This window comes from Polistes canadensis, unplaced genomic scaffold, assembly GCF_001313835.1.
Source record: "Polistes canadensis isolate GaletaPanama2010 unplaced genomic scaffold, ASM131383v1 scaffold_301, whole genome shotgun sequence".
NCBI lineage: Eukaryota > Metazoa > Arthropoda > Insecta > Hymenoptera > Vespidae > Polistes > Polistes canadensis.
This window is the reverse complement of record NW_014569848.1, coordinates 44,057-61,303: the sequence shown is the minus strand read 5'-3', so window position 1 is coordinate 61,303 and position 17,247 is coordinate 44,057. Positions and strand designations below refer to the sequence as shown.

Sequence of the window (17,247 nt, the reverse complement as noted above, 5' to 3'; positions counted from 1 at the left end):
ATATAAGTATTATATTGTATATTAGTATACGATACTTTGCGTCAAATAGGATTTAAATTTTTTTCCAAATAATTACTTTGTTATTAGAAGGCATATCAAAGGTTTCTACAAGATTAATATTGTTTTCTTTTGCTAAATTTTCTAATTCTCTCAACTCTCTAAGACCCCAATCAGGATTCATAGAGTTTAATGATTTATTGAATTGTATATTACTTTCCGGAGTAATAATACCATCAATAGCATAAGGGCCATATGTAAATAAAATACCATTAGATTTTAATAATTTTCCAACATTTTTAAATAAACCGATGGAGCACTGATATGGTGCACAGTGCATCATATTAGAATTGTATATGTAATCTATACTATTTTCCGAAAAAATACCATTACCCCATAATCGATAATCAGTGGTAATGTCTATCTTTAAAGGTTTTCTTATATTAGAAAATCCATTAGCATGTGCGGCAATACTTTCTAATAATTGTGTTTCATATTCTGAAGGATAAAATGTAACATGTGGAAAATGAGGAGCAAAATGCGCTATATGTTGTCCTGAACCGGAAGATATTTCCAGAAACTTCTGATCAGTACCTGGTTGTATGTATCGTCGTAAAACTGATAAAATAGGATCCTTATTACGTTCTGCCGCTGGATATATCAGTTTTTTAGCAGCCATACTTGTTGACCTACTATTTCATAAAATAATATTTATAGTCCTCTGGCATTATTTTAAAAAAATATGAAGTTTTTAAAATAGAATAGACAAAAGAAAATATTTTTTTAGAATAGAGGTGTTTTCTCACCTGTGATTAGCAGCACAGTGAATTATGTTCATTGCTGATTATCACATTGGTGCAAACATATATCGGAGATATTTAACAATCTGAAAAATTCAATAATTTTATATAGGATAATGAAATATAAAGAAGAAGTATATCTATGGAGAAGAAAATTTATTTTTATTTGCTAATAAGACTGAAATCTTTTTTTTTTTTTATAAATTATTACAATTAATTCTCCTACAATTTATTAATTTACTATATAACAAATTGTTAGAAGTTTTCGTCATTTTTAATAATTCCTTTTATCCACATTTTTTTTAGATTTAGACACGTGTTCTTGATTTTTTTTATTTTTTAACGAATCCGGTATATAAACCGAATGACCTGTTTTCTTTAAATGTTCAAACAATTTGTTTTTGCTAGAAAATTCAGCTCTGCAGGAAACACAAAAATGTGCTAAATCTTGAACGTCGGCTATCCTAACATCTTTTTTATTTTTACTTTTGTTTTCATTTCCTATTTTATTGCGTAATTTTTTGGAATCCTTTCCTTTGCTACTCTTTATATTTTCATTGGAAATTTGTGCTTGTTTTATCACATTATCAGTACTTTCAAAATTCATCTGAGTTATTTTATTCTCCAGGCTTTTTAAATCGGTTTCATTAGTTTCATCACAGCAATTTTGTTTTTCTACTTCTTCGCATTTTTCTAATTCTTCATTATTCATAGTAATTTTACTTAAGGCAACTTTACGTTGTTGTTGCTTTTTACGTTGTTTCTTTGACAACCATACGTGTTCATCCAAACTTTTATCTTCTTCATCGCTATCATTTTCTACATTTTGTATATTCCTTCTCTTCTTTTTCTTTTTCTTTTGTTTAGTCTGTACTATCTCTTCTTCATCTTGATCTGACATTAACTCATCTTCAGAAGTTAAATTTTCCTCTTCATTCTCTTTCTTTATTATTATTGGTTCATCAAACATTTGAGGACCAGTAGCAAGATTAATTTCTTCTATGTTAGATAGTTTTGCCCAAGCATTTGGAGGAGGAGTTTTGGACGTGTCATCTTCGTCACATGTTAATTCACCTTCTGAAACCTCATGTTCATTATCATAGCTAGTAGTATTGCTTATGTTAGGATTTAATAAAAAGTCAGGTAATTGTGAATCTGTTGCTAATTTAACTTCATCTCCTGGAGTATTGTAAGAAGTTGTTATAGTGGACATTGACTCTGAACTTGTATCGGTTTCTTCTGTATTTTCTTGAATACTTTTATCTTCCTGTACCATAGATTGTTTCATAATAGCTATGTTCTCTTTATGCTTCTTTGAATTCTCATGATTGGCAAAAGCTTTATGTGTTTTAAAGATTTTATTGCAGGCAACACAGTAAAGAGTATTATCGTCTATATCATTTTCAGTTTCTGAATCTCTGTCAGAAGATAATTGTTCCCCAAATTCAGCAGCAAGATTAGCTTCAATATTTTTAAGTTCCGCTTCAACGTTTGAAAATTTCGACCACTCAGATACGGTATGTTCTTTTAAATGTCTCTGCCTCTCCAACAATTGCATTCTTTTACGCTCTTCTGTCTTTTTTAAATTTTCTTTGGCGCGTTCAAGAAGCAATACAGCGTGCGCTTGGACTCTCTTATCGCGTTTTCTAATAAATGCAACCAAATTTCTAACTTGTTCGTTCCTTTCACGTTTAGCTTTTTCGCGTACTTTTTTATTTTCTTTCTCAGCAAGTCTAACTATTCTTCTATTAGGTGCATGTCGAATATCGTGTAGATCTAACCAAGCGAAAGATCTTTTTGTACTGTAACTTTGCCAATAAGCATAGAAAGGATGAACTACGTCTTCATAAGAACTCTGAGAATTTCCAAAATTAGGTACTTCTTCATCAGAATCATCTTCCATCACAAATTCAGCATCTTCTGCTACTAATTTCTCAAAAACTGTTCTGTAGACAGTGTAAAAACCTTTTTCATCGTCATTATAACCTTGGAAGCAAGTAGTTGTAAAATATTGAAATAGATCAATCGAATCATCTTTATAATCTTCTCCGATACCACCTTTCAAAATAGCATCTCTGTGGTTATCATACCATGCTCGTTCATGAGGGTCGCTTAATACCTCCCATGCTTGTTGAACTAATTGAAATTGTTCTTTAGCTTCTTCTGGAGCATTTAAATTTTTATCTGGATGCCATTTGAGCGCTAATTTTCTATATGCTTTTTTTAATTCATCATCTGTGACATTTTTTGGGACACCTAGTACTTCGTAATGACACTTCATTTTAATATTTTGTCTTGAATTTAATAATAGTAATAATATTCGTAGGTAATATTAATACTTTTTGTTAATAATAAAATATATATATATATATGTGTGTGATATTTATTATATATTATTCTAACAATGATATTTTTCGGAATTAAATTTTTTTCTTTTATATTTTACATTGATCATTATGCACATATTTGATGGATTAGAATCTTACCGAATATTAGCGAACAGCAATTGATCGATCGTCTTCGATAATATAACAGACAATAAAATAAACTTTTTAATTGTAAATACAATAATTATTAATTGTTACAACAATTTCGTTTACATTTTTATGTAACGTATTTTAGAATCTTGCATGCTCTTGCGTTAATATTTACAGCTTACATTTGTTACCATGTTCAGATTATAGGGTTAAAATTTTATGAGCTTGAATATAGCTACAAGTGTGACTAGTTCTGAAAGGAGTTTAAAAATTTTTACTTCTTAATTTAAAGTGTCATATATTATTTTAATTTCGAAGGAAAAGATTATGAAACAATTAAAAAGGTTGACGGTGATTTAAAATCATTGAAACATTATTCGATATTACTAGAATCAATTGAATTATTTCTCATTAATTGTTAATGTCTCAATATTTCTAGGGATCTTTTGACATAGAACAGCTGATCGTAGGATCCACTCAAGTGATACAGTCTTCACGTCAAGATGGCTACGATCGTAAAAGTGCAGTAAGGAAGGAGGGATTTTCGGCATATTTGGCCAATTTTGACGTTTTAAGTAGCTGTCAGTATTAATCGGTTTATCTGGTAAATATTATCAACATTTTTATACGTTTTATTTAGAATGAAATAAATGTATATGGTTTTAAACGATATTGAAAATAAATGTCAAGATCATTGGGGGAATTGTCAGTGACATCTTGCGAATTTAATATAGCAGACGCCTTCAATTCAATTGCTTTTGATAATTCTTTATGATTATAAATGATTATTGTTTCAATATGATACCAATGACACGAACATTATTTTCTACAGTATTTATTTGACATAACCTAATTTCTTTAAATTTAAGATTTTATTAATGTCAATGTGAGTATGTCAAGATTAATATGAAAATATATCATTGGTTTATCGTTTATTTATCAGAGAGTTATCTTTTTTCTATCTAATGGTAGTTTGTTTATTAATCATGTTTATCAATAGATTACTGGTTTTTCTTTTGTAACACAAACTTAAATTAGAACATTAGAAGCTTATTTAAATTCTTAATAATAAATACAAATTAATATGACATTCAAAAATTTGTGTACCAGTAATCCTTATTTCAATAAAATATTTCCTTGAAGTTTAATTGATTATTATTATTATTATTTATATAAATTAAATTTTCAGATAGAACATCAATATGACAGCGGGTACAAGTTTAGTAGTCCCCATAGTATTATGGGGTCGAATAGCACCAACTCATTGTATTTCTTGCGTTTATTTATCACGAGATCAAAAAACTTTAGTTACGGGATGCTACGATGGTCAGATATGTTTGTGGCAAGTTGATCCTGAAACACTTAAGGTAATTATATTATTTTCTTGTCATCTTCTTTCTTCCATTTAATTTATCCTGTAAACATTTATTTTAATTTAATTTATTTTTTAGATGACACCAAGATGTTTACTCGTTGGTCATACTGCTCCAATAATGTGCCTAAGTCGTGCCAGCGTTATTAAGGAGCAAAATTATATCGTCAGTAGCAGCGAAAGCGGAGAGATGTGTACTTGGGACTTGGTTGATGGAAAATGTCGGGAAGCTGTTAAACTTAACAACGTTCATACGCAAATGTTGCCTTATGTCTCGGCTGGAGGAGAAGATGTTAGATTGTTTTGTTCAGGGTATATAAAATTGATTCCTTTTTTATTTGTTTCTTTTCTTATGAGCCAGACATAAGAGTGGTAAATTATAATGCAAGAGATTAAGAATGTACAAAAAATTAATATTTTGTATTGTTTTTATATGTAGGAATTATCCAGAAGTTTTAGTAATGGACCCGTTTAGTTTGGAAGTTATATTCACGCTGAGTTCTCAAGTGAATCCTGATTGGATTAGTGCTTTGCACGTTCTACGGCCGGCCAAACGGAAAGGTCGGTTCTACGTGCATACAAGTTAGTTACACTTCATCACACCTACGCTTATACCATACAATGCTATCTTATCTTCTACCAATTTTTTATCAATTTGTATTATGCGCATATTTGTTTATTTCTTTCTTTACTAAAAGAAATAGAATAATGAAGAATGAACTTGGTATTGCATATACCAGTTTCATTTGTATGTCTACAAGCATTACGTTAATATTTATTATTATAATTAGTCATTTTAAAATTGACTATTTATTTAATCGCGCATAATACTTTTTGGGTAACTCAAATATTATTTTATAATATATCTCCGTTGAGTAAGAATCTTTTTAAATTCATTTGTCTTTTATATTTTTATTCTATTATATATATATATATATTTTTTCTTTTGTAATGCGGAAAACATCAGTATAACAGATCTAAGAAAAGCTTTGTGCTTTGGGTATAATACATATAAATAGATATGATTTTGATAAAATTTCTTTTAATTTAGAAATTTGTTAAGATCGTCGAATATAAGGGTATATTTTCGCGATTTATTTGATTTATATATTATTTAATCTAGTACTGGTGAATTTATTACATAATACAGTTAGAATTTTAATCTAAATTACATTGTTGCAGCATGTAAATGCGAGTGGATACAAGCCAGTGTTAAAACACTGATGTTCAACGCTATAAATCACTTCTATCATCAATTACTTTTCTTAATATTATATTTTTCACGAATTTTCTCTCTCCTTCTATCTTTCTTTATCTATCTATTTTTCTTTTTGCGTTACACTTTTGTGCCATTGGTAGAAAATGAGTCGATATCATTAATCCTCGCACTATTACATTAACACACACTATTCATGCTTCTTTTCATCAAACGTGACATTTTACATCCTAGTCTATCGGTAGATATACATTACATATATACTGACATGCATTGACTTAATTCTTCATACTAATTTGATATACTGTACCTATCTCGTAAGTATATACTAATAATATATATATACATATTTTTTACGTAAAACTTATCTGTAAATATATTTATTAAACTTAAGGGATTGTTGTCTTTGTTAGGATTTAACCGTTTGAGTCCCAAGTAATGTAATTGTGCTATTTAGATTTCTTGTTGTAAAGTACCATGTTAGTAAAATGCAATATGCAATTTATTCATGATTTGGCATTTGTTTACATGATTTTTCTAAAGACCACCAGGACTTAAATGGTTATTTAAGCATGTTCAATATCTCATTTTATTTTCTCCCTTTTTAAATTCTTTCTTATGATAATATACTAACATCCTAAATTAAATAGGGAGCTTTTGTTTTCATTAGAGTATTCTTACACATATGAAGTAAATAGATGGATTATTAAAAAAATAATATCTTTTACAGATATGTTTATTTGATTTCATATTAATTTTATTAGCCTTTATTATTTAAATTTAATTTTGTATATATATATATACATACATATAAAAAAGCATGAAAGGGAAAATTTTATCAGTAGAATATATATTAATTTCTTATTTTATTTTATGCATGAAAAAGCATGAGAACAAGTTTGTCGATTATGTACAGTCAATAATGTTTATTTTCAAATTTTTGTTAAGAAATGATCTGATATAAAATTAAGATCAATTAAATAATTTGTTAAAATTTGTATTGTTTTAAATGCTATTATAATAACTTTGAAGATTTAGTTAACGCGCAACACAGGCGCTTTAATTCATTTAAAGACGACGTTGTGTTGGCTCTGACAACGACGGGTACAGTCAAGGTGTGGACGCTTTTGGGGCATGAAAATCGTAACAGCGAACCTCTTTATGAACACGAGAGCAAACAAATACGATGTTTGAATGCTCTTGCTATGATCTGCTGTCCTTACAATCAACGTACAGTTCTTATTGTATGCTCTAAATATTGGCAGGTGCGTTGTCATTTTAATCCCAATTATAAATGTAAATGTAAATGTAAATTGTTTTACATAAGTTATTATATTTTTTCAGATATTCGATGCTGGTGATTTTTCGGTCCTATGTTCCATAACAGCGCCTCGGGGTGAACGTTGGATGGCTGGTGATTTTCTGGCAGCAGATCGTGTTATTCTTTGGAGTGACGAGGGTCATGGATACCTTTACAAATTACCAGCTAAGTATGTTCCTGCAAAGAATAAGTTTAAAATTGTTTGTTTTAATCGCTTAGTTTGAGATCTTGATGAAATCTTATAAAAATGATTGATGTTTTATCCATCTTTATTATAATCATGAATATATTGATAATACAAATGTTTCTAATTTCTAATTTATTCCAGCAAAGAAATTTCTTAATCTACTCTTTTGCACCTTTCTGATAAATAATTTAAAAACTAGTTAAACATTTGATAGAATACAAACAACGTATACTTAACTACACGATCTAACTAATATCCAATTATTATACATCTAAGTAATTAGAATGCCTGTTATTTTGTATCCAGTATGTTAATCCTTAAGTTTATCTTTTAAATTTATTTAAAAATATCTTCTTCCCTTAATTTTAAATTTGGAGCTGGGATATTGCTCTCGTAGAAAGAAGCACCTGCTGGCAATGCACAAATTCAATATTTTATGTTCCCAATTTGTTTCTTCCATTTGTCATACATATATAACAGTGTAATAGAGAAATAATAATTTAATGTCTAAGAATAATTTCTTTAAAGTAGAATCGAATAATTATATGTCTAATAATATATAATTCCATTATTAACGTAGACGTTACTAAAAAAAAGTCAATATTGTTTATTTCATAAAGCCATCCGATATATTTAAACATAATCATTTAATCTTTTTACCAAATTAATGATTCTTTTCATTTCTACTTCCCCCATTCTTGACCGTCATTAGATTTCTTTGATTATATATGAATACTTGAATATTTAATTTCCATTCCTTCACAAACATTCACATGCCAATTAACACAATGATCTGTTTTACGGTGATGTGTCTTTTCTACATAACATACATCTACTGCACTCCATGGGTGGTCTGGTCTTCTAGCAAGCTGAAGGGCAAGGCTCTCAGCAGGTAACCTCCTGTATAATCACTTTACAACGTCTCTTTTTCTTATTATAGACCTATCTTGATTATCTATTTTAATCTTATTGGTTTTTGATAATTTCTTTTCATATGGTTATTATCATAGTAATTATCCTTCCATCTATTCCCTCTATTGTGATTAATTCTTATATTTTTTTTGTCTATCTTCTCCTCTTCTTCTTCTTCTTCTATTTCTTCCTTTTTCAAACTTTCTGCTGCTCATAGACTCAAACTATTGTTTTTCTTTTCTCTATCACGTTATATGCATCTTTCATTTCATCATTATTCATTGATGAAATATGATTAATTGGAAGTAATATAAATAGATATATTGTTTTATATAATTTTGGAAATACTATTTTATTTTACTTGTATTATAGGTTTATCGTTATTATTTATTATATTTTTATTGATTTATTGTATGGAGTAATTATACCCACTATTCTTACAGTATTTCATTCACTGTATATTATTATGTTACATTTGCTTGAAACTGCTTCGCATGCACCACTAATGCACACTTTCTTTTTTAATGATAAATATAAAAAAATATGATTAATTAATATACATGTGAAAAAATTAATGTTATAGACAGTATATCTATAATGCTTAAATATTATAAAACATTACTTATGGATTACTTATTAATACTTGTTAAGAAATTAATATACATTTTTATTCATTTTGTGAAAAATATATTTAAATATAATATAAATAGTCATAAGTAATGTGTAAATCAAATATATTTGTAATTTTTATTTTGTATTTTACAATCTCAGTAGCGTAGCAGATAACAAAAATTTTCATACTGCGGGAACAGAGCATGATCAACCTTATCTTTATTGTATTCTAACTCAACCAGGAGATAGGGTAAGAAATTATTAAATAGATCATTATACTTTCCTTATTTCATTATCTTTTATTCATATAATTGTTTTATTTTTATATTAGCCACTGTCTTGCCCACCCGCAATGAGATTGGTTACAGTTCAAAGGCAAAATAAAACATTGAAGTATTTACTTCGTGGGGATAGTGAAGGAGTCGTTGTACTTTGGAAAGTACCCGAATTAACAGCTCAACAATTGGTACAGATATGTCAGAACGATGGTTCTTCTACACCTACATTATCACCGACAGTTAAAACTAGCTTAACAGCTGCTTGGGAAGCAATGAAACCACCTCCCGTTGGTATCCTTGATCAATTGGATTCTGGAGATAAGAATGGTATTAAGTTGACTGCTAGTATATACCTACCGCAACAAAGTCGTTTAGTTGTTGGCCGCGAAGATGGTAGTATTATTATTGTACCAGCCACACAAACAGTTATGTTACAATTACTTCATGGCAATCATCAGCAATATGATGGTACAATAATCTATATATATTTACTTTATATATATATTTTTATTTTTATAAATATTAACATTTTAAAAAAATATCTTACAGATTGGCCACCACATCAGGTATTATTAGGTCATTCGGGAAGAGTTAATTGTCTCTTGTATCCACATGGAACGGCACTACGTTACGATCGTACACATCTTGTTTCTGGTTCTGTAGATTTTGCTGTTTGTCTTTGGGATTTATATGCTGGTACATTGATTCATAGATTTTGTGTACATGCTGGTGAAATAACACAATTGATGGTTCCTCCTGATAATTGCAGCGTATGTTTTAAGTTCTAATACTTTTTATAATTAAATAGTATATTTACCAATGCTATTCATAATAAAAGTTATTCATTGCAGCCTAGAATACAAAAGTGTATATGCAGCGTGGCATCCGATCACAGTGTGACTTTATTATCATTAGCAGAAAGAAAATGCGTTGTTCTAGCTTCTCGACATCTTTTCCCTGTAGTTACTATAAAATGGAGACCATTGGATGATTTTATGATTGTTGGGTGTTCGGATGGTGCTGTGTATGTCTGGCAAATGGAAACTGGTCATTTGGATAGAGTATTGCATGGTAAATATCATTTATTGTTATAATTTTAAAGAAATCATATTTACATATTGTATCTACTATGTACATGAAACGTTGAGAACACTCTTAGGATTATTTTTCAAATAATTTATTAATTATTTTCACATTGGGCGCAGGTATAATTGCTGAAGAAGTATTGTTCGCGTGTGACGAGAATACAATGACAGCGGCTGGTGGAACTGCTGCTGGTGGTGAACTAGGATTAGCTAATCCAGCAGTACATTTCTTTAGGTAAATGAAATCTTGCAGCACGGATGGTGAGAACCTCATGTGAATTAAGAAATAGAAACATTTTAAAATTAATTTAATGTGCTATGATTACTGTTATTTTACTTCTATAGAGGTTTAAGACATCGAAATCTATCAGCAATTAGACACGCGACGCAAAGAGGTTTGCATCAATTACAGCAACTTCATGGTGGACATGGTACAGATCATGGGAATCAAATAAAAGCTAAGGGATCGCCATTGATGATTCAAGGTTTTAGAAGCAATCCTAAGGATCCTGAAAGTCACATATTATTTTTTGATATTGAAGCACTTATAGGTATTTTAAAATTACTTAATGTGTGCACCGTAAATAATTCAATTAATAATTTACTTTTGGTATCATATTTAGTGCAATTGTTGAGCGACGAGTATGGCACTATGTCACCAGGATCGTTAGAAGCTCAAGGATTAATTTCAGCATCGGAATATCAAAAGGTTGCAGCCTTGACGCAATCGGCTAGTCCAGATGCTCATAAAAAAATAGCAGGTATTTATTTGTTACATAACTTTATGATCGTAACATGAGATTTTTCTATATATTACTCTTGATCCTTAAATTAAACGAAGGTACTTCACCTCGTATATCTTTATAGATTTTTTCGGTCGTGTCAAGGATAAGGCAGGTGACGTTGAACGAATTTTAAAGGAGAAGGACCGTCACGGTATCGTCCTTAATATTGTTTTTGTCTTTTCAAATTGTGCTTTCTGTTTATCCCATTATATATGAAATATCCTTTTTTTGCCATACATTCAAACTATTGTTCTCACATTAGAAGTGTGCAAGAGGAACAATGTCGTAGATAATGATCTACCTGGAACGGCTATTCAATATGCCATTCATGATACTTCTTTTTGTATCTTTTTTTAATATTTTTCTTTTTTTCTAATAGACAATGTATGAGAAATTGTGTTACGCGCATATAATGATCGTTCAAGAGTGGCGTTGCATGTCGTATGAATGAGTTCATGAATATTCTAGACTTCATTTTCCTATTTCACCCATTAATACCAGTTTACACCAGTTTCAATAGAGAGTTCTTCGAACTTATTCAAATATATTTCTCTTAGCTTTCATAAAATATTATTTTAAAAGAGGCGTGTGCGTGTGTTTGTGTGATTAGATTATGACACCTGTGATATATAATAGATAGAATTAATTCATCATCGTAGTTAAAAAAGATAATCCAAGTAGTAGGTGGTTCGTTTAGATCATCATTTCCAAAAGTAATAAGTCTAAAGGAGTTTATTTCTATAGGTATATTGGCTAAGATGAAGGAAGGGGCGGAGAATGTGCACACTAAATTACAAGCTAAAGCAGAAAGTGTAGGCCTCAAGCCATCCACTCTTGATGGCAAAGGTTAGCCAAAATAATAAAAAAAAGGTGGCTTATTATGTCACTCATGTTATTGTGCATGGGTAATTTCCGCCTTTAGAGTTGACAATTTGCTTTATTATGATTTTCTTTTTTATGTATGTAGTGACAACGCATTACTTGTTTCTTTTTTAAAAAAAAAATATAATAGGATTCGATAATGTATTCGCTAATTATTTTAGCTAGCTCGCACGTGTGGTATATAATTTGTATTTTATGCACGCAATTATCAATAATTATTACCAGAGTTCTCTTCGTGGTAAGTTAATAAATAATACGAAAAAAATAAAATAAAATGACAATATATAATGCAGATTAGTTTACACGTTTAAAATAGTTGATGTGTTACCGAGCTTATTTTTATTTGCTTATTACAAATAAAACAAGAACAAGAATATTATTCATTAATATTACTCAATCACACACACATATTCATTTGTGTATATGCCTATAGTTTGAACTAATTACTTATCAAAAGTGACAAGCAACACATATTTCGTTGTGCACACTATGAGTGCATTTTCTCTCTCTCTCTCTCTCTCTCTCTTTCTCTCTCTCTCTCTTTCTCTCACACACACATAGCTTTTCAATTTTATTTATTTCTTACATTCATGTATGTTATGCCATTATATTATACAACATTAGTAAGAAATTATTTATTTATTTTATGCTTTACAGCATTGAAAATATATTAGGATATATTTCTTCATGTATTTTTTTTTAATCAATTCGTTAAAGTATTTTACAGCAAAAAATAGTTAGAGATATGCCTTAAAACTTGACACGGTATGGGCGGCCACTAGCACGCATTCATCGCGTCAACGCACATTTTTGTATATTTTTTATAATTACATTATAATTTTCAATTAACACATTCTCTTATATATTCCACAGGTGACAATTGGAACAGCAATGATGTCGCAAAAAACAATCTCAAAAGGAATGGTGCATTTAGTGAGCCAAATGCAACAATGGAAGTTGCACAGTTACTTCTAAGTCTTTTACACGCATGGGGAATGGATCCAGACTTGGATAGAGTTTGCGAAGGAAAATTAGGTTTACTAAGACCTATGGTACCAGTTTCATTTGGTGTTTTATCTAAAGGAGGTACGAACGATGATATTCCGTAAATTCTATAAACAGGAATACATGTTCTTAAATGAATGTTTCTTACAGGCTATATGTCGTTGTTACTTCCAACTTGGCAAACTCATTTGGAACCTGCTGGTGAGCCTGCAACACAATTGGAACAAAGATTACCTGTTGAATTAGTAAGGCAAGAAAGACTTACTAGGGCCTTTACCGCAAGAGCCCATTGGGAATTATCAACAACCATAACTAGTAACCATTTATTGGCTGTGGTAGCATTAGCCAATACTTTAATGTCCATGAATAATGCAACCTTCGTACCTGAACAGGAACGTAATCGAAAAATGCATAGGTACTATTCAAATATTTATAATCTTAAAGAAAAATGATAGAAAATTATTCTTATTTTTGTAATTTTTTTCGTAGACCTGGTAATAGAGCAACAGTCAATTGGAATAAAGCTGAAGAGGAAAATGAAGAAATTTATACAATCCAACAGGCACAAATTAAACAGGGTTGGTCTCTTCTAGCTACGTTACATTGCGTACTTTTACCGGACAAGGTAACTGCACAAGGTGGAGCAAAAACATTTAAACGGCCGCAAGTAGAAATGATGGCACGCAGATGGCAACATCAATGTTTAGAGGTTCGTGTATTAAATTTAAAATTTTCTTATTTTTTTTTTAAATAATTAATTTTAATCGTATTTTTATAGATACGTGAAGCTGCGCAAGCTTTATTACTGGCTGAATTAGGTAGAATGGGTCCAAAAGGTAGAAAAGCTCTAGTCGACAGTTGGTCACAGTATTTGCCAATGTATAGTACCCAGGAACCAATTGCACCTCAAATTCAAAACCAAACTCCACCGATGTCAGGTAGTCCAGTTCCGATGAACGAAACTCAGGGAGACGACGAGGACGAAGAAGAAGAATTAGCTGAAGGTGATTAATTATAATAAATTTTATTTATTTTTTTTTTTAATACACAATATTATGATGGTCTATATTTTAATAACTTTAGAAGTAAACGTAGCTAGGAAACCATCAAGCGTAGCAGAATTGAAACGTAAACAGACGACTGCGGTTGTATTATTGGGCGTAATTGGTGCTGAATTTGGTCAAGATGTTACTATGACTAACCAAAGAAGAGATAGCGAACAAAGGCGGAAAAGTTCAATCGTGGAAGGTTTTGGAATTGGAAATAATAATCTTGCTAGACACACCAGTATGGCTTTGACTCATCTGTTACTTGCACCACACTCTCCTAAATTACCTTTGCATACCCCTCTACGAAGAGCTGCTATTGATCTCATTGGTAGAGGTTTTACCGTGTGGGAACCATATTTGGATGTGTCTAAGGTCTGAGAAAATGAACAAAAATAAAAGTCTACTTTTGATTGAATTATCATTAAATTAAAATTTGATTACAGGTACTTTTAGGGCTCCTTGAAATGTGTTGCGATGCAGATAAATTGGTACCAAGTATGACGTATGGTCTTCCATTAACTCCTCAAGCTGATACATGTCGTACAGCACGTCATGCTTTAACTCTGATAGCTACTGCTAGACCAGCAGCATTTATAACAACGATGGCACGAGAAGTAGCAAGATTTAACACTGTGCAACAAAATGCACAAACTTTGAATGTCAATCTAGGAGCAAGTGTATTGACTAGGGCAAAGCCTGAGATACTTAGAATAGTAGAACAATTAATCGACAAAATGCAAAGCGAAATGAGTGATCTTTTGGTCGAAGTACGATCAATTTTGATTTTATTTTTAATGTCTAATATTAATTACAGTAATTTTTTATTGGGTATTATTATTATTATTCATATATTTTCAGGTCATGGATATAATATTACATTGCTTAGATCCTGGTCATTTGAAAGCAAAATCATTGTCTGAAGTATTCCCAGCTGTTTGCAGATTCAATCAAGTTAGTATACATTCTTGATTTTAATATGAAAAGGTGTTGTTAGTTTTTAAAATTCAACGTGGTACTTTTTAGGTCAGTCATTGTACGGCAACACGCAGGATAGCTGTAGGCGGTCGGGGTGGGCAATTAGCGCTTTACGAACTTCGAGGTAACGTCAAATGTCAAACGGTACCCGCACACCAAGGCCCTGTAACTGCATTAGCATTTTCACCGGAGGGCAAATTTCTGGTTAGCTATTCTTGTTCTGAGAATAAACTTTGCTTCTGGCAAGTAAGTAAACATAAAAATCTATAAATAAACATAGAAAAAATATATTCCATTGGGTTGTAACATATAAAAAAAATATATATATTTAAAAAAATACAGGAACATAGAAAAAAAAATATATGAAATACAGAAAGGAACGTAGTTTTGATATATTTTTAAATCGATGTATGTTACAGCCCAATTATTTGAACGATTATATCACATTTGGTAAAATAATAAGCATTAACAATAAGTAGAGATATTAAGAAAGAACATTTATTTTTTAGCAAACAAGTAGTGGTATGTTTGGCTTGGGTAATTCACAAATTCGTTGCGTTAAATCGTACAGTACCGCACCGATAAACGATGTAACGCGATTGAATCCTATGCGTTTAGCTCGACTTGTATGGATTAATAATCGCACAGTTACATTGATGTTAGCTGATGGTTCGGAGACACGTTTCAACGTTTAAAATTTTCATTTAGTAGCATTATTATTCTTTTATTTAATCGTTCATCATCATCATCATCATTATCATCATCATCATCATCGTTATCATCATCATTTGACAAGCATAAAATGGTATCAAGAAGTTAGTTGATTAACGATCTGTATTAACCAGAGAGAAAGAAAGAAAGAAAGAAAGAAAGGAATGAAGGAAGGAAAATGCAGAAAAGAGTGCCATTGCGGTCGTAAATGCGCTTGGTACTTAATAGAGCTATTAAATATTATTCAGAATTAAACACGAACGTGATAGAAATATGAATTTGAATATTTCACAGAGCAGCAGGATGATGAGAGTTATCGTGAAAGATTTCTTGATAATCGGTAAACGACATTGACGATTTTGTTTTTTTTTCTTGTTGTTTTAAAGAAACTCAATCGAATTGTCTTAATTATTTTATTTTATTTCTTTTTTTTTGAGATCCCACACGATAACGTTCTATTCGATAAATCGTATACGTGTATGTACAAACGCCTAGAATTTTGTTGTTGTTATTGTTGGGCTTTCCTGAAGGAAATGAAAGAAAACGAAAACCCACCTTTGGAAACAAAAAAGATGAAGAAAAATCCTATAAATACGCTTTATAAAAATTATAGTTTATTATATATCAATAGTAGCGTAAATCGTACATTTCTTTACATTAACAAAATACACATATATGCCATATATAAGTCTCTCGTATGTAGATAACAAAAAATCATTTACAATGACAGAATTAACAGAGCGAAGACGTGTAGTTAGAATGCAAGAGGATTTGAATGCGTCTTTTAATACCGAATAAAGCCTACATACAAAAATACACGTCGTATATTCCACGAGATCAGAATGATTAAATGAAAAAACAAAAACGGTAATATCGTTACCGCACACACACACACGTGTATATATAATGGATATTTAAAAAAATAATATTTACCGCAAGTGATTTGTATATACACCAGTGCCGAGATATAAACGATGATATATTATCCCGATTTATATGAAATCATAGTTTTCTCAAGCAAGCTTTTTAGTTTTATATATTATTTGAATTTTTGTTCTCGCGCCATTATATATTTGACCATTTATATTTGATGCTTTATAAGAAAGAAACAAAAAAGAAAATATCATAATTATGTGCTGTACTTTATTTTTTCTTTTTTAATAATGTGTTTCGTTTAATTCTTGTTAATTAAAAATGGATTTTTGACAGATTGTAAACTGTTCGATCGCGTGCATTCCTTTGGTATATATATATATATGTATATATATAAGTGATCAGAAAGGAGACAAGACTTTAGATCAGGACTATTCAAACTTTTTCCATTCAGTAAATATTTTTATTACACTGGATATAGATTTTATATTATTTTCTCTTTTACTACCATAAACTCATGGAAATACTGTACGCGTAGTATTGTCTCAAACTGGTTTTTAATGAATGTTTAGTTTTTGCAAACCCCACATACTTTGAAAAGCTCTGCTTTAGATCGAAGTCCTTAGTTAAAAGTATTTTATATATATAAAAAAAAAACAAATTCTTCTCTCCCTCTTTCTCCTTTATGATTATTTCTATACGGTCTATTT

The 17,247-nt window shown here is 30.3% G+C and overlaps 3 protein-coding genes across 10 annotated transcripts; 1 reads left to right on the top strand and 2 right to left on the bottom strand.

Moving 5' to 3' along the window:
* Nucleotides 1-12: 12 nt before the first annotated feature.
* Nucleotides 13-3,490, bottom strand: LOC106791370 (UPF0585 protein C16orf13 homolog A). Of its 2 annotated transcripts, none has more exons than XM_014756963.1 (3): nt 3,284-3,490; nt 804-883; nt 13-686 (listed from the first exon to the last, which is right to left on the bottom strand). In XM_014756963.1, the coding sequence occupies exons 2-3, from the start codon at nt 833-835 to the stop codon at nt 53-55; spliced, it is 666 nt and encodes a 221-aa protein (XP_014612449.1). In that variant the 5' UTR covers nt 836-883; nt 3,284-3,490; the 3' UTR covers nt 13-52. The 2 variants fall into 2 exon arrangements, with proteins under 2 accessions (XP_014612449.1, XP_014612448.1); XM_014756962.1 differs by having other exon boundaries at nt 13-689; nt 3,284-3,489.
* LOC106791369 (dnaJ homolog subfamily C member 21) lies at nt 986-3,153 on the bottom strand. The gene has a single exon (XM_014756961.1). The coding sequence runs from the start codon at nt 3,076-3,078 to the stop codon at nt 1,072-1,074; it is 2,007 nt and encodes a 668-aa protein (XP_014612447.1). The 5' UTR covers nt 3,079-3,153; the 3' UTR covers nt 986-1,071.
* Nucleotides 3,491-3,720: 230 nt separating the features above from the next.
* LOC106791368 (WD repeat-containing protein 7) lies at nt 3,721-16,876 on the top strand. 7 transcript variants are annotated; one of them, XM_014756954.1, is made up of 25 exons: nt 3,721-3,878; nt 4,464-4,641; nt 4,726-4,958; nt 5,086-5,228; nt 6,937-7,127; nt 7,207-7,352; nt 8,236-8,262; nt 9,054-9,144; nt 9,226-9,640; nt 9,722-9,942; nt 10,024-10,243; nt 10,378-10,492; nt 10,603-10,808; nt 10,881-11,018; nt 11,125-11,193; nt 11,787-11,888; nt 12,798-13,010; nt 13,080-13,344; nt 13,419-13,638; nt 13,708-13,933; nt 14,025-14,350; nt 14,422-14,745; nt 14,837-14,929; nt 15,002-15,199; nt 15,463-16,876. In XM_014756954.1, exons 2-25 carry the CDS (start codon nt 4,477-4,479, stop codon nt 15,646-15,648), a joined length of 4,533 nt encoding a protein of 1,510 aa, XP_014612440.1. In that variant the 5' UTR covers nt 3,721-3,878; nt 4,464-4,476; the 3' UTR covers nt 15,649-16,876. The 7 variants fall into 7 exon arrangements, with proteins under 7 accessions (XP_014612440.1, XP_014612445.1, XP_014612446.1 ...); XM_014756955.1 differs by having other exon boundaries at nt 3,723-3,878; nt 5,086-5,207; nt 14,013-14,350; XM_014756953.1 differs by having other exon boundaries at nt 3,723-3,878; nt 14,013-14,350.
* Nucleotides 16,877-17,247: the final 371 nt, after the last annotated feature.

Coding starts and splice junctions, on each gene's coding strand:
- LOC106791370 (XM_014756962.1), bottom strand. CDS start 835: ATGAACATAATTCACTGTGCTGCTAATCACAG. Junction 690..803: donor CACTGTGCTGCTAATCACAG/GTGAGAAAACAC, acceptor TTTATGAAATAG/TAGGTCAACAAGTATGGCTG.
- LOC106791369 (XM_014756961.1), bottom strand. CDS start 3,078: ATGAAGTGTCATTACGAAGTACTAGGTGTCCCAAAAAATGTCACAGAT.
- LOC106791368 (XM_014756953.1), top strand. CDS start 4,477: ATGACAGCGGGTACAAGTTTAGTAGTCCCCATAGTATTATGGGGTCGA. Junction 9,943..10,023: donor TTCCTCCTGATAATTGCAGC/GTATGTTTTAAG, acceptor TATTCATTGCAG/CCTAGAATACAAAAGTGTAT. Junction 13,345..13,418: donor CGTAATCGAAAAATGCATAG/GTACTATTCAAA, acceptor TTTTTTTCGTAG/ACCTGGTAATAGAGCAACAG.